Source organism: Pongo pygmaeus, chromosome 2, assembly GCF_028885625.2.
Source record: "Pongo pygmaeus isolate AG05252 chromosome 2, NHGRI_mPonPyg2-v2.0_pri, whole genome shotgun sequence".
Taxonomy (NCBI): domain Eukaryota; kingdom Metazoa; phylum Chordata; class Mammalia; order Primates; family Hominidae; genus Pongo; species Pongo pygmaeus.
In genome coordinates this window covers 1,563,825-1,582,029 of record NC_085930.1, presented here as the reverse complement: position 1 = coordinate 1,582,029, position 18,205 = coordinate 1,563,825, and the positions used below count along the sequence as shown (strand labels likewise).

At 32.5% G+C, this 18,205-nt stretch overlaps 1 protein-coding gene across 2 annotated transcripts in view; it reads left to right on the top strand.

The window, feature by feature from the left end:
* Positions 1 to 18,205, top strand: part of EPHA6 (EPH receptor A6) — a 959,072-nt gene that overhangs the window by 603,923 nt on the left and 336,944 nt on the right. For both annotated transcript variants that reach the window (XM_054481297.2, XM_063661446.1), the window contains exon 6: positions 9,098 to 9,222. In XM_054481297.2, the coding sequence (XP_054337272.1) occupies positions 9,098 to 9,222 (125 nt within the window). The remainder of the gene's footprint in view (positions 1 to 9,097; positions 9,223 to 18,205) is intronic.

Below are 18,205 nucleotides of genomic sequence, written 5' to 3'. Positions count from 1 at the left end.
TAGAGGTTTACAAAAAGGAAAGGATAGCCTTGTGGAGTAAGGTACTCATTAATGCTGAAGCAAAAAATGGATAAGAAGCTATCAAAGAAGTGTCAAGGGATTTTCTGGTTGCTGGAAAAAAATATATTAAATGGCTTATAAGGTCTATCTTCATACTAAGATTCTATTGTGTAGCATTCAATATTAAGATTTTCATTGTCACAAGCATGTGTATATGAGTGTGCTCTCACTCTCTATCTCACTTTTTCACATACGCATGCATGCACACACACACAATGAGCACGTGCACACGCACACACCCTGATAGGTAAACCACTGTCTTCCTGTGACTTCCAACTATGTCCTAGGTTCTAATTTTTAGCATAATATATGTAGTATGCTTATAGATGATTGAGAATTAGCATTATTTAATACAGTTTTAGAAACATAACTTTATAACCCATATCACAAGTATTGAATTTTCAAAATAATGCATATTTCTATTTATCCATAGTGTGAATTTGAATAATAGTATTAGGAAAACTAAAAAATAACATTTTCAAAGGCAACAAGGATATTTGTGGCATTATTTTATTTTTTGCCTTTAGTTTTGAGCATAGATTTTAATTTTGAACTTATTACACTAAATTGGAATTCATTTTAGGAGAAAATGTAGTAAAAATGTAATTTTTCGATTCTTTTGTGGCACTTTGATTTAATATTAAAATTTACCTTCACATCTTTCATTAAACAATTGCTCAACTCCTGTGAGGTTTAGCATTCTTATCTTTAAAATAAAGACCGTCTCCATTCCATTGATTTATGAGATTGAAGTAAGATAAATATACATGGTATAAAATAAATGTTTAATAAAAATATTGTCTTGAGAGAAAAATAGTTAACTAGACTAATTTAGGATTTCTTCAGGTATCTCCACATAAGCATAAGAAAATAATACTCATCTAACTGTAAATGAGGCCTCTTTTGTTAACTAATTCCCGTGTACATTTTTTTTCTACAAATTTTTGTTACATAGTGTTTGAGAAACTATTGGAAACGTAGTAATCAGAAAGGTTTATATTTAAAACCATTTCAGCTATCTATTCAACAATCTTTTTCTTGAAGGTCAAAGCTAAGATTTTGAAGACTTAAATAAGGATGTATATCAGAAATAAAATTCTGCTGAAGACTATCCTGAATACATAATTCTTACTCAGGGAATATTGCTTGAGCCTTCAAGTTATTCCATCAGCCTCTGATCTGACAAACTCTAGATTTTGTTCTCCTGCTTTTTTTTCCCCTGACTTTTTAGCACCAGAGATAAAAATCAATAGTTGCTCTTCTGTGTCCTAAAATCAGTTTTTCTCATATGGAAAATAAATGTATATGCTATATTTTCTGCTTTTTATTCATTACTTCAAGGGTGTTACCACCATATATCAGACTCAAATGTCATATAATCCTGGATTATTAAGAAAAAAATCATTAAATATATTCAAAACTAACTCTTGAGCTTTCATATATGGAAGCCTCATTTTAAAATAAAATTCTATATATTGTTGGCCTCTGTGAAAACAGAAAATCCAGCATTTGGGGGTGTATATTGACCTGTAAATTGTTTCTCTCATCCTCTCCTTTAATTCATTAACCATTTAAAGTGTGTGCTTAATATATATTGATTCAGTTCTTTCATAGTATGTCTCAGAATATCCAAGTTATATTAAGCAGTTTTCTTAATAAAAATTTAACAAAATCAAAACTTTGTGCATGAACTGTAGAAACTCTAATAGGAAAGTATTGGAAATTTCAACATTAGAGGAATGATTTCATAAAGTATACAGAATGGAGTATTTTAGCAATTAAAATAATAATTACAGATACTATTTCAAAATATGGAATTGGATTTAGTATGCATTGTTAAAAATAAATAGAATTATGTAAAATTATGTACATTTTATAACTATGTAAAATATGTATATTAACATATGAAAGGAATGTGCAAAAGCAAAGAGATTTTAGGGTTTAGGACATTTGGACCATGAAATCCATTTTTATTTGTTACTGTTTTATAAAAGTATAGGATGGAACTCGTAAAATTTAGGTGATGTAGGTGTACTATTAATTGCCCACTGGAGAATTGGAAATAGAAAAATAGTACCTATATTTTTCTCAGTAGTCATTCTTTTATGCTGTGGCTATAATTGAATTTCTTTTAAGTTTTGCAAGGATTATAGTGCTGACCTTGAGTGCTAAATCATTATGAAGCAAAATGTAAAACACTGGTAATATTGCTTTAGACATTGTACATTAAACTGAAAATTAACCATAAGATTGTATATATGAAAATGACATTTTCAAAAATTGTAATAAATTGATATGTTTAAATCAACCTCTAATTCGTATGATTTCTCTTTAAAGTTATGATTTATCCATCGAGCATGATTTAATATATTATTACACTATAATTCAAGAATATTAATGCAGCTTCCAACAGGGACAAATTTATTAATGGTGGTTTATTAAGAGTGAATGTGTCTTAATTCAAATGGTAAATTATCTGAGCACTTTTTCTGTTCGTTTTTTAATGAATTGATTGAGATTTAATTACCAAAGTTGAATTGGATACAACTTTATGTAATCATATTTTCATTTAAATATTCTTCATTTGTTATGCCAAAAATAGTACATATGGTTGCTACATAAAGAACATATCTGAAAAACTTATGTTTTCTTTTGAATCACTAAATTGTTTTCTTTTGAATCACTAAATTGTGTTCTTTGGTTACCCAAGAGTAGTTTCTCTGTTTAATGTAATAGTGAGAATGAATTTCCTAAATACATACTTTTTCCACTCATTTTATTCCTTGTCATCATAAAAGTATAATATTTTTGCCTCATGAATTCTTTTTTTATTTTTAATTGATGCATAAAAATGGTATATATTTATAGGGTACAGTGTGATATTTTGATACATGAATACACTGTGTAATGATGAAATCAAGGTAATTAACATATACATCCCCTCAAACATTAATTTTTTTGTTGGAAACATTCAAAAATCCTGTCTTCTAGCTATTTAAAAATATGCAATAGCTTATTAGCTATAGTCACCTACAGTGCTGTAGAACACTAGAAGTTATTTCTCTTACCTAGCTGTCATTTGGTATTGTTTAGTTAACTTTTCTTTATCCACTTCCCTCCCCTTCCCAGTCTCTGGTAACCATTATTCTATGCTGTACAGTAAGATCAAATATTTTAGCTTTCACAGATGAGTGAGAACATGCAGTACTTATCTTTCTGTGACTTACATATTTCATTTAACATAATGGCCTCCAGGCTCATCCGTGTTGCCATAAAGGACAGAAATTCATTCTTTTTAACAGTGGAATAGTATTCCATTGTGTGTGTTATGTATTTTCATTATTTATTCATCTGTAGATGGATACTTTGATTGCTTCTATATCTTGGCTATGGTGAATACTACTGCAATAATTATGATGTAGGGGGCTTAGGGTTGGGGGAATATTTTCCACATACTAATTTCATTTCCTCTCGATATATACCCAGTAGTAGGATATCTGGATTATATGGTAGTTCTATTTTTAGTTTTTGAAAGCCTCCAAACTATTTTTCATAATGACTGCACTAATTTACATTCCCACTGGCAGTGGATGAGTTCCATTTTCTCTGTATCCTTACCAGCACTGGTTATTTATTTTATTTTTGATAATAGCTATCCAAACGGAGTGAGATGGTAGTTTATTGTAATTTTGATTTACATTTTCCTGATGATTAGTGATGATGAGCATTTTTCACATATCGTTAGTCGTTTGTATGTCTTCTTTTCAGAAATGTCTATTTAGATCCTTTGCCCATTGTTAAATAGGATTATTTGTTTTTTGTTGTTGAGTGGTTTGAGTTCCTTGTATAGTCCTTGATATTAATCCATTGTTGAATGAATAGTAGTTTGCAAATATCTTCTCTTGTTTTCCAGGTGTTTGTTGACTCTGTTGATTATTTTCTTTGCTGTTCAGAAGCTTTGGTTTGATATAATCTCATGGGTATTTTTGCTTTTGTTTTTGTTACCTATGGTTTTGAGACCTATTCATAAAATGATTGCCTGGACTAATGTCCTGAGGCATTTCCCTAGTGTTTTCTTTAAATAGTTTTATATTTTTGAGTCTTACATTTAACTCTTTAATCCATTTATGTTGATTTTTGTATACGGTGAGAGATAGGTATCTAGTTTCGTTTTCTTCATGTGGTCGTACAGTTTTCCCAGCATCATTTATTGAAAAGATGCCAAAAACATATATTGAGGAAAGGAATGTATGTTTTTGGCATCTTTGCCAAAAATCAGCTGGCTGCAAATACATAGGTTTATTTCTGTGTTCTCTATTCCGTCACATTGGTATTGAAATGTGTTTCTATGACAGAACCATGCTGCTTTGGTTACTCTGTCTTTGTAATATATTTTGAAGTCAGGCAGTGTGATGTCTCCAGCTTTTGTTTTGTTTTGTTTTTTCCTCAAAACTGCTTCAGTGATTTGATTTTTCTATTTCTGTAAAGAATGTAATTGTTATTTTGATAGGGGTGGTATGGAATCTAGATTGCTTTGGGTGGTATGGTGATTTAACAATACTAATTATTTGAATCCATGAGCATAGCATGTCTTTACATTTATTTGTTTCCTCTTAAAGTTTTTCATCACTGTTTTATAGTTTTTATTATGGAGATTTTTCATCTCCTTGGTTAAATGTATTCCTAGATATGATATTTATTTATTGTTGCAGCTATTTTAAGTGGGATTGCCTTGTTGATTTTTTCAGCACATTTATGACTGTTGTATAGAAATGCTACTGATTTTTGTACGTTGATTTTCTATCCTGCAACTTTTCTGAATTTGTTTATTAATTCTAAGAGTTTTTGGTAGAGTCTGTAGGTTTTTCTGTATATAAGATCATGAGATCTGCAATTAGGGAGAATTTTACTTCCTCCTTTCCAATTTGGATACCTTCTCTTTCTTTCTCTTGCTTAATTGTTCTGGCTAGGAATTCCAGTTCTATAATAAATAAAAGAGTGGTAAAAGTAAACGTCCTGGTATTATTTCAGTTCTTAAAGGAAAATCTTTCAACTTTTCCCCATTCAGTATGATGTTGGATGTGTGTTTATCATATATGGCCTTTATTGTGTTGAGGTACATTCCTTCTATACCTAATTTGTAGAAAGTCTATATAATGAAGATATGTTGATTTTTATCAAATGCTTTTTTTTTGCATCTGTTGAGATAATTATATTTTTGTCCTTCATTCTGTTGATGTGATAGTTAAAAATTGGTATTAGTTCTTCTTTAACAGGGTGGTACAATTCACCAGTGAAGCCATTGTTCCTGGTCTTTTCTCTGTTGGGAGACTTTTTATTACTGGTTCTATCATGTTACTCATTATTGGTCTGTTCAGATTTTCTATTTCTTCACTGTACAACCTTGGTAGTTTGTATGTGTTGAAGAATGTATTCATTTCCCCTAGGTTTTCAAATTTGTTGGCATTTTGTGGTTTATAACAGTCTCTAATGATCCTTTGTATTCTTGTGGTATCAGTTATAATGTCTTCTTTTTTGTTTCTGCTTTTATTTATTTGGGTGTTCTTTCTCTTTTTCTTAGTCTAGTTAAAGGTTTGTCAATTTTGTTCCTTTTTTCAAAATATTAATTTCATTGATGTTTTGTATTATTTCATCTCCATTTTGTTTATTTCTGTTCTGATCTTTATTATTTCTTTTCGTCTACTAGTTTTGGGCTTGATTTGTTCTTGCTTTTCTAGTTCCTTTAGATGCATCGTTAGATTTTTTATTTGTAATATTTCTACTTTTTAAATATAGGAACATATTGCTATAAACCTCACTCTTAGTACTGCCTTTTCTGTATCTCTTAGGTTTGGGTATGTTTTGTTTCTATTTTCATTTGCTTCAAGAGAATGTGTAATTTCTTTCCTGATTTGTCTATTTGGTAACTCAGAAGCATTTTGTTTAATTTCCACGTGTTTGTGTATTTTTTGAGATTCATCTTACTGATTTCTAATTTTATTCTATTGTGATCAGAAAAGACACTTGATATTATTTCAGTTTTTATAAACTTGTTGAGACTTGTTTTGTGGCCTAACATGTGGTCTATTCTGGATATTACTTTTTTGATTTTCTGTCTTGATAAGCTGTCTAATGCTGAGAGTAGGGTGTTGAAGTCCCCAACTGCTATTGTATTGGGGTCTATCTTTCTCTTTAGATCTAATATTTGCTTTATATATCTGGTTGCTGCAGTGTTGAGTGCATATATATTTACAATTGTTACATCCTCTTGCTAACTTGATTCTTCTATCATTATATAAATGTCTCTTTAAAGTTTCTGACATAAACTCTATTTTACTTGATTCAAGTATAGCTATTCTTGCTTATTTTTGGCTTGCATTTGAATGGAATGTCTTTTTCCATTCCTTCACTTTCAGTCTATTTGTGTCCTTACATTGAAATGAGTTTCTTGTAAACAGTACATAGTTAGGTCTTGTTTCTTTAAGCAGTCTTGTTGTGTCTCTACAGTCTATAGTTAGGACTTATTTTAAATAGTGAATTATCTGAGTGCTTTTTCTTATATGCGACATTATTCATTTCTGTTTTAGCTCATATGACAAACTTTTATTTCCTAGTAACTTCTGTAATTATCTCTCGTTTTAAGAATATATTCTAGACCAAAAATAATGTTCCAATTGAACAGCCAGAAAGAGTTTTAAATGTAGTTTCTAAAGACCTTTTTTCCTTAGAAAAGCCAAACTTGTCATTCTCACAAATTTAAGAAAATACTTTGTCCTTAGAACACAAAAGCAACCTTCAGAAATAAAATGCCAAACTTTTAATACTTAAGTCTTTCTTAGAAATTGAAATATGACAGAATCAATTTTTCAAATCTAATTCTTACCTGTGATTGGTACCTTTAAGTAGATTTCTGAAAATGAATTGGAAAGATATAATGAGTTTATAATGTAACTTCTAACTTGGAGTTTTTATTTACCTTAATATATCTGACGTCTTTTATATTTTTTCTCCCTCAGGAGGAAAAAATCTAGTTCTCAATACAACATAGTTACTCATTTGCTTTATAACTTTATATATATATACATATATATAAATATGAAACAGCTTCAAAATTACAATACCAATACTAACATCAACAATATCATTATTAAAACAGTTTAATAATTTTCAAATAAGAAAAAAGTTTTTATTTAATTCTTAAAGCACATCCCATTGATATTTTTGTTAAATCACTGTGTTTAAAGCTATGTTTAACAGTTCACTCTTGGAGGTTACGTCTCCAATTCAATACAGTATTCTTCATTTTATGATTCTGTTAATTTTTCATAATTGTTCTTAAAGTTATTTATTTATTTATTTTGAGACGGAGTCTCGCTCTGTCGCCCAGGCTGGAGTGCAGTGGCGCTCTCTCTGCTCACTGCAAACTCTGCCTCCCGGGTTCACGCCATTCTCCTGCCTCAGCCGCCTGAGTAGCTGGGATTACAAGTGCCCGCCACCATGCCTGGCTAATTTTTTTGTATTTTCAGTAGAGACGGGGTTTCACCGTGTTAGCTAGGATGGTCTAGATCTCCTGACCTCGTGATCTGCCCGCCTTGGCCTCCCAAAGTGCTGGGATTACAGGCGTGAGCCACCGCGCCCGGCCTTTTCAAGTTGTTTTTAATCCTTTATAATATTTTTACATTACACAGTAAATTTGCAAGGCAAAATATATTCACAGATGTCCAGTTTCTAACCTTGTAGTGTTTATCCTATTGCCTTTCACCCCCTAAGGGCAACCATTATAATTATTTGTTATTCTTAGGTTTATCCTTACAGCTTTTTTATGCATTTTTCTTCACCTTACTTTCTTCAGTTAAAAATATATTCTGATATAACTCTATTCTAGTGTTTATAGATAGCCATAATTCCTTTTTATAACTTCATAATTCTCTAGTGGATGTAGCATAGTTTTTCAACCACTCCCTTATTGATGGGCATTTAGATTGTTACAATCTTTAGAAATAAATCTCCAGGAATAGTATTGTAAATATGTCACTTTGTGTTGTGCAGTGTATCTCTGAGAGAGATTCCAAAAAGCCAGTGTAAATAAATACATAATTTATGCCTTAAATCTTTAAGCTTCACTTCTTAAGAGCTGTATCGTTTTGCATTGCCACCAACAATGTGGTAAAGTGTTGTATCCTATAGCCTAGCCAACAGAGTGTCTTACCAAATTTTTGTACTTTTTTTGTGCCAATCCGTTGTGTGAGAAATGGCATATCAGTGTGTTTTAATTTGGATTTTATTTTTTCTGAATGATTGTTGACTTTTATGTCAAAAACTGCTGTTTTTTTAGAAATTAGAATACTTAAAAAGTATTTTCTAAAAGGTGCAAAGAGAAGAATCTGAGAGATATATATCTTAGTTTTATATTAGAAGCTTAACAGATTATTTTAATTTAGAATTATATGGAAAAATAAAATAGACATGATTCTGAAAATAACTTCTAAAGTTAAATATTTTAATTTTGTCCAATGTCACAGAAACTATGCAAAAGAAATAATCCTCACATTAATAAACAATCATTTATTGCAATTATAAAGCTTATAATATCAACTTTTTTGAAGCCTTAAAATGTCTAGAAGAAAGGGAGAAGCCTATAAATGATCTTGTAATTGCAGTTTGCTTTTTCCTACAGTAGATTAATATTTGATAAAACATACGAGCCAAGCGTATCGTATTTCATGTTATAGCTCAAGACCAAAACCATTTTAAAGAAAAATATCCTCCCCTAATAATACCAAAGATGATGAGTTCTGGCCGTTACTCTTGGAATATTTGAGTTTTTCCTGTGTTCCCTAAGAGTGTTCCTAAATATATTTAATGCCTTATTTGGACTGAATAGAACGTATCCTAAGGCTATCTTATTAATCTGCCTTCAATAAATGGTGTCCTCTTCAACAAGAATTTTATTTTCCTTGGAAGAGAAAATATTAAAGAAAGGATAATGGAAAATGATTCCTGCCAATTAATTCTTAGTTATTTTCTTTCCTTTCAGCACCTTCCCTGATAGGTGTGGTAAGGAAGGACTGGGCATCCCAAAATAGCATTGCCCTATCATGGCAAGCACCTGCTTTTTCCAATGGAGCCATTCTGGACTACGAGATCAAGTACTATGAGAAAGTAGGTCTTATTTGGTGCTTCCTATAAAACTACATATATATGCATATATATGTATATATTGAGCATGTCGTTATACTATATTATTTTATTTTAAACCCTGTTCTTCTTTGGCCTAACCTCATACCTTCTGTTTCTTTGAATCCTCTCTAACTTACTATTCTGCTTGTAAGTTATTAATTAATTTATCTTGTTTTGTGTCAGATTAAAGTAGAAGATGTAAGATATTCATTTCTGTCATGACCTACTCTAGAGAGTTTTGTAATATTGTAAGAAGTAGTAACTTCTTCGATTTATTCAATTTATAGTTTGGTTGCTATAAGATTGTTTCTAAAATTCAGTTGGGAAGAAATTTTAATATTGAATTACTATAACCTGAAGTGGGTTTTTGTAGCACATATCCTTTGCCAGTGAGTTTAGAGTTACAGTCGGCTATAATATGGAAAGTATTATTTAAGGGATAAATGGAAATAGCATATAAATGAAACGCTTTCTTTACATTCAGGTTAGCTATTTTATTTTATAAGCTAGCAAGATAAATTCAGTTGACAAATCCTTATTTATAATAATGGAACCCTTATTTACATTTTTGTCATACATTAGTATATTTCCCCGTTATATACTTCATTCCCTTTATTATATGTATGTTCTTTGTGCATTTTTCTTTCATTCCTCACCATTATGATATTCTTGGCATCAATATTACAGCAGACCACATAGTCAATTCTGAAATGTCTTATTATTTTAATACTACTTCTAGAAATATGCAAAGGGAATGTTAAATAAAAATTTTAATGTAAAAATTATATGTAATATCCAGTGGTATATTACAATGAGAAGGAACATCTTGCATTTCTGTTCCTTACTAGAAGCAAAGGAAATCATAAAGGAATTTAGTCTTCCTCTGAAGAAATAGAGGGCAAAAGGAGAAATAGAACTCTACTTTCTTAGTTTGTTTTGCGCTGCTATAACAGAATACCACAGATGGAGTAATTTATAATAAACAGAAATTTATTGGTTTATGGTTCTGGAGACGAAGAAGTCCGAGATCGAGGACTCAGCATCTGGAAAAGAACTTCTTGGTTATTGATCCCGCTGTGGGAGGGCAAGGCCAGGGTGAGAGAGAAGCAAAAGGAAGCCAAACTCATCCTTTTATTAGGAGCTTATTTCTGCAATATGAAAGCCACTCCCATGGTGACACCAATCCCGCAAATGAAGCCATAGCCTTCATGGCCTAATCACCTCTTAAAGGTTCCATCTTTTGATTCTGTTATAATAGCAATCAAATTAAAACATAAGCTTGGCGGGGACATTCAAACCATAACACATACCTTCCTCTATTCTACTGCTTCAGAGTTAATCTAGGTTTGATAATGGGAGAGATAACTTAGTAGCATAGCTGTATCCATTTTTTGTTGCTCTAATAATTTCAGCATTATGTAGTCAATAAAAACTATCATTATCTTTAAGTGACATAGATAAATCCATAGCCTAAGAAGGGACAGATTTACTGGGTTTAAATTGGAATACAGATTCTGCAAATTATCCTGGCCAATATGTGGTCAGAAATCTGCTGGGCTAGCCTTTCAAATGTTATGGCCTACAGCACAGTATCACAAGAAAACATATGTTTTCTGTTGACTGGTTTAAGTATATTTTCATACACTCAAAATTTCTGACTATTTAACAAGCAATGTGCATATATATACAAGCAACTTTTCAGAATCAAAATATTTCTCTGTGTTTTATAAGGGTTATATTTTACACATAGAAAATCACTGTCTAATCTTACAGTCATTTATACCTGATATGCTTGAGGATGAAAATGACTTGCAATATTTCTAAGTTAGGATAAATCATACAGATGTAATAGAAAGAGAACCACATTCATCCAATCAAAATTTTATAAATCAATATGATTCTAAAAGATAGTAATTAACATAATATTTACATTCATTCTTATATGTACAACATTTGGCTTTATTACATAGGTTTTATTTTAGTGATGGAATAGGTAATGTTATAAAGGAGTTTATTTTGTAAGAAAATAGCAGTAACCCACTACTAATGGATTAAACATGGAGTTGGAAGTCAAGGATTTCTAATTCATGTTCTGGCTCTGCCTCTCATTACGCTTATGGCCAGGAAAAAGTCAATTAATCCCCCTATGCCTCAGATTTCATATTTACAAAATGGAAATAAAGATATTAACATTTTTGGCAGGTTGTAAAAATTAGGTATAAATAGACCTAAAGATGAATAACTCTAAGTTAGTATAAAAATCACTTAAGCAAGCATTAAGGAAATATTTAGCAAATAATACAACATAGAATCAGAAAATGATAGCATGGGAATTATGTACAAACTAAATAAAATAATTATTCTTTTATACATAGACAATATATAAGCAACCAATCAAAAATGTTAGAATGCTAAAATCTTTCAGAGAGAACATAAAATGATAGCATTGAAATTTTTTACCTACTTTGACTTCAGATTCTAACTGTACATTTTACATATCTGTATCTATGACATGGTTTCTCATTCCAAGCAAAGATTTATAACTTATAACTATGGAAAATTACAATAGAATTCAGTTTAAAGTGCTAATTTCTTTCTTTATTAGTAATCTAAATATTGTTCAGTAAGGAAAACAAGATAAAAAGAAATATATATATAAACATATTTCATTTTTGGGACACAAATATTCTCTCAGATGTTTATATTTGTATATTATGATGTAGGTATAGAGGAATATAGAATAGAATAAGATGCACACTAGTCTGTTTCAAGTTTTGCCTATTTGGGAGAGTGAGGGAATGAGGTATTTGGACAGAGGCAGGGAAAACAGAGGGAGGTAGCTAGTATAGAAAAATGTGGATGAATGGATGGATCCTAAATAGCTTTAATCTGTGTGTTTAGTAGTTGTCTTCCCAAAAGCAGATCCGGAGACAAGTATTTGTATGCAAATGATTAAGCAAACTCCCAGGGAAACTGACAAAAGAATGGGGCCAGCAATACTGCAAAGGAAGGTGTCAATCAAACTCAGTGACAATGAAGGAAGCTCTGGGTTCTAAATTATATCTCAGAGTTCATCTTACGAAAACAAAAATCTGGGCTTCTCTACTCTGGCTTTAGTCAGTTATTGGCTACAGCCTTTGGTGTAAGTACATATATGGTGTGCAAAAAAGATTCGTAGGCACTTCCGGTTCTCTGCAGTGGCTCCAGTAGCCCGAGTTTAGGTTCTAAAGAAGGCTACAGGTACAAGCTCTTAAACGCAAAACACATAGAAGCTGGCAAATGGAAACAGAAACAGGTAAAAGTGATCCAAGTTGATTTGCTGGAGCACTATTAAAAAAGGTAGCTAAATTCTTGAAGAACTATTGGAGAATTAATGCTTGGCTCATTGTACTATTTATATACTCTTCAGTCTTTAATATTGGTGCCATGTTGTTAAAAAATTGCATTTCATTTCAATCAGTTATTTTATATTGCTATACGCATAATTGATCCACAAAATATCCATATTTACACAAGTCTTTGAGGAATTAATGCTGTTTTAAGTTATTATTTCAAATGCATTTTTCTGTAAATCAGGAAAGAAGTTAACCTGCTTGGAATGTGAAGTGTCTACAAATACCTGAGGTTAAACAACGTACTATTGTTATCACTGATAACACTGTTATCAACACTCACTGTTGCTCAGAGAGTGTAATATATTAGAAAAAAAGCACTGGTCTGAGTATTCAAATATTTGAGTTTGGCTCAGATCTTAACTTTTTTAGTTCTATTTTCTCATTTGTAAAATAAGGACCTAGAAAGATCTAGATGTAGGTAATCTTTTACAGTTCTAGCTATTGTCAAATGCTAATGTTTGTGTATGTACTGTTATATAGATAAATTATCTTAATGTTATCCCATCCCTCAGATAACTATGGTTTTTCATTGAAATCTACTGAAATTAAACACACACACACACACACACACACACACCTTTTAAAAATACCTCACCATAGAGAGCAGTATTCTTAACATCATAATTATATGTAAAAATTAAGACCCTAGCATTATTCTCTTTCTCTCTGTGTGTGTGATGTGTCTGAGTGTGTTTGTGTGTGTGTGTTTGTGTATTAAGAGTGATATGTGAGAAAGAAAACATATTGCTTTATGGGTTATAATTAGTTAGATATTCCTTATTCAGTTAATTATATTCCCTAATTTTTAGTCACTTTTCTTTTTCATACTCAGTCTTTCATTTTCCTTTAACTCAAGTGAATACAGCTTGACTATGAAAGGCACTTTAAAATAACATGGGAAGTCAAGATAAGTTACAAAACTTTTATTATTTTTTATTTTTTTATTTACTTACTAATACTGCTTTTCTCCAATAGGCTCTCCAGTAGAGCCCATTCTTATAATGAGGGAACTAAGACATCATCTGCTCCCAACTTCTCAGTCTTCCCCTTCAAAACAGTCCAAACCCTCTTCTATTCATATTGAAGAGCAAGTATACCCTTTGTCTTTGTTTGTTTTGTGATGCTATAACATAATATCTGAGACTGGGTAATTTATAAGAAACATAAATTTATTTCTTACAGTTCTAGAGGCTGGGAAGATCAAGGTGCCAGTAGGTTTGGTGTCTGGTGAGGGCCCCCTCCTCATTTCCAAGATGGCTCCTTGAATGCCATATCCTCCACAGAGGAGAAATGCTATTCCTCACGCAACAGAAGAGGAGAAAAGCAAAGAGAGGGGAAGGAGAGGGCCATACTTGACTTTTCATAAAGCACCAATCCCACCCAAGAGGGTGTAGCCTTCGTGGCCTAATGATCTCTTAAGGGTTCCACCTATTAATACTGTTACAATGACAATTAAATTTCAAAATGAGGCCGGGCACGGTGGCACATGCCTGTAATCCTAGCACTTTGGGAGGACATTCCAACCATAGCACCCTTCTCTTATCTCTGTTCCCTTCTGTCCTTACCCTTTGTGTTCACATTCTTAATTTTTCTTCTTGTGCCCTCTTTTCTCTTCTCCTCCCTACTTTTCCCTCTTTCCTCTCCTTTTTTTCTCTGCCCAAGCAAGGCACACTTCCTTCTCTTGCTTCTTTGTTATTTCATTATTCTCTTAGTCTGTTTGGGCTACTGTGATAAAAACTAATAAACTATGTGGCTTATACACAATAGACATTTATTTCCCATAGTTTTGGAAAGCGGGAAGTTCAAGGCCAAGGCTCCAGAAGCTTTGGCATTGGGTGAGGTCCTTTTCAGGTTCATAGACAGTGGTTTTCTCACTGTGTCCTCACATGGCAGAAGGGTGTGGGAGTTCTCTGGGGTCTCTTTTATAAGCGCAGTAATCCCATTCATGAGGGCTCCACCCCCGATCACCTAATCATCTCCCAAACACCTCACCTCCTAACACCATGGCCTTGGAGGTGATTATTTCAACATATGAATTTTGGAAGGACATAAACATTCAGACTCTAACAGTTATATTTACCAAAATTAGTCTTAATCAGAGTTATTTATTTGTGGATCTGGACTTCCCCCAGTCGTTTATGAGTCCCTGAAGAAAAGAGTTGATTTCAACCCTCAGTCTTTGCCTAACACAGCTATTTTCTTTCAATAACATTCTAGCTGAATTAGTAAAATTCTCTCTTTGTTCAGATCATTCCCAGGAAATTAAGAAATCATGCAGCCACTGTAAAATTACCTCTAACAATTTTTTTTAAAGGCAGAAAAGAAAGAAAGAAAGCCAGCAAGACTTTCTGTTTCTACCTGTTCATAAGAAAGACCTATACACATATGTCCATCAGCTGAGAGAACATTCTGTTAAGGACAAGAATGTAAGCTCTTGAGGGCAAGGATTTACTTTGTTCACTTTCTTATCCTTAGTGCTCAGAGAGGCACATAGATGGTAATTAATAGATACCGATTGTTGACCAATTATATGCCAGGTAATCTTTTAAGAGTTTTGCAAGGACTAGCTAATTTACTCCTAACAACAAATGTTTGCGGAAAATATTATTATTCCTCCCATTTTACAGATGAAGAAGCTAAGGCACAAGAAGGTTAAGTATCTTTACCACAATCACACAGCCAGTAAGTGGGTGTTAAACCTGGCCATCATACCTTACATCACAGCGGATGTCTCAGAAAGTCAGTGCTTTCTGCTGATGCTGATTTTCTAGGTTCCCTGAGGCCAAACACTTCATTACTCTCTCATGTCAATTTCGCATCTGCAAAATGGCAGGAATAAAATATACGTATCTCACCAGGGTGTTGTACAGCTCCCCTAATTATCAACTCGTAGCTCATTTTGCAAACATGAATCCCCTCATAACAGTTCATTCTTCTCACATCCAGTATTTTAAGACACTGTGACTGTTAAAGTCTTTTTCTCAAAGTGCTCTTGTTCATTTTTATCACAGTCAGCAGTTTTTAGATTTTGAAAACTCATCATGAAAAAGGTAGCATTTCTTATATCCAGATGGTCAATAATTATTTATATGAAATGATGAATTAATATAACCTGTCAGTGTTTCACCTAGTTCACAGATTATAGAAAAACTATCTTTGCTTTTTAATTAAAAATAAATAATTTTGTGACACTGAGGACAGTGTATTATTTAAAAAACGTAAGGAGATTTGTGGAAAGCTTTTCATTATGGGAAATATTTTTATCAATCAGGGATGATTTAAAGTAACCTCTTTTAAAAGTAGGTGGAAGTCTTGGTGTCTTTTCTGAAAGTTGCATACTCCTCAATATCACACTTTGCACAATAAGTCTTTGTTCTTCCTCCCTAATCCTGTTATTCTACTTTCTTAGTATAGTTTTTCCACAGATAACAACCTAATAATTATCCCTCATTTTTCTAAAGATGGATAATCAGTAACATGCATCTTTGTTTAAAAATACATGAAGCAATTATTGTAGCAATAATCAACATAAGAAAGAAAAACAATCCTTCCTTCTTATATGCTGCTCAATATACATTTCTCATTTTCTTTTGTTGTATTTCCTTTGCTTAAGTGTTTGCCCAAGGGAGGAAGATAATTTTATCTTTACTTCCAGGAAAGCCACTCTTACCTCCATCCATTATTTAGGTACAGAAACATATCTTTGTCCTCTGCCTGTCCCTTCCCCTGTGACCATCTAATTCATACATTTGTAAACCTTAATGTAAACTATCATATAAAGTTAAATGTGGTTATTACACAAGGAACTAAGAAAAGCGTGATTGAGGAAAGTGTATATGGATCACATGGGGATCTTGCTGAAATGCAGATTGCAATATATTTGACTGGGCTAATGAGTAGTGTTAGGGGTGGTAACATGAGATTTTGGATTCCTAGCAAACTCCTAAGTGATTCCAGCATTCCTCTGAGTTGTCAGTCTCTAGAAGCCCTACTTTTCCTTCACCTCGTTTAATCAAGTGTTGATAAAGGGGAAAATAATCACAATGATCTCAACATAGACGTGAACTTACATGCTATGTCTCTAGAACTGGCTAGCATCTCTGTAGATTTTACGTGATTTGTAGATGTTTTTGATCTGTAGATGTTACATGACATCAGATCTAAAAGTATTAATCTGAAGCAAAATGCAGTAAATAAAGGACCAAGTCAATTCTGGATACAATTCAGTGTATATAGTGGAATCAGAAGTTCCTGAACTGGTAACTAACGTTTTTATGTTTGTTTTTTTTTCCATAATTATTTGTTGCAGTGTCCACTACAGAGAAATTAGATGTGAGTATTTGGTACTAATTAAAACAGCATTACCTGAAAGAAAATGGACAGCAAGGGAATTTACTGATACAAACACTCATTATAAAGGTTTTATATCCAATTTCCATGTTGTTCAGTAAACATCACATTCTCTGTGGAAGCTTGTCTGGCTTAGTAAGCCCAGGGAGGACCATAGTGCCTAGAGCAGAGATTCTCATGGTAGCAAGACTCTGACTGGGGCCAATACTGCATCCACAGCAGCGTCTGTATGGTATATCCTTATCAAATAGGAAGAAACTAAAAATATATTGACAGCAACATTGCAGAGTCTGCAAACACATGAAAATTACAAGTATCTACTAACTATACCTCTGAAGTGTCTCCTGTTTTATAAAAGTTATTCTATCTTGGTTTGGTTTGAAGAATGGATTTGTTTAAAATTATAGAAGCTGCATTTAGTGTATTAAAGATTTGTACATCCAAGAAAGAAAAAAATAGTTGGTAAAACTAAGGACTCTGAATAAACTTCATTTAAACTTTTGAATATGCTATAGGGGAAAAGAAACATCTTTCTTTTCTATCTCTAGGCTCATGACTGAGGTCCTTATAAAAACCAATTAAGAAGAGACAAGCCTACAAATTTACTCAATGTGAGTTTTACATAAGCCAGGAGACTTCAGATATAAAGACCCAAAGAAATAGACAAACCTATGTATTTTTATGCTTAGGTTTGGACAAAAGTGAACAGTTGCACAGAAGTGTGATTAAGCAAAGGGATATGATCCAATGGTAATAAACTCAGGGGGAGTCACTTAACAAGACCTACTGTTCAGTTTGTTTTTTATATATTTGTGTCTTTATAGATAAGGATGTTCTTTCCTCTGGGCATAGGGACAGCACCTCTCAAATGAGGGGCTCTTGACCTGATTTCAGAGGAGGAGGGCAGGAGAAAGTCAAAGGGTGATCTTTCTACTTTTGCTGTTTGCTCAAATTCCAAGGTGCCGTATTTGGGGATATAATGTTTTGAACCCCATCAATATCTAAATTTATAGACTGAAATAAAGGTTATGACTATCAAAAGTTTATGTTCTGGTTACAAGAAAACAAAACTCTCTTTCCTACTGCTCAGAGGGCTGGAATTCTTTTGGTGGTATAGAGTCATATTGTAGAATTTCAGTCCCAGCCTGATCTTGTGTACAACTAGGTAAGGCTACATAATTAATCCCACTTCTGCTAAATTGCCGTATTTCAGTCAGCTC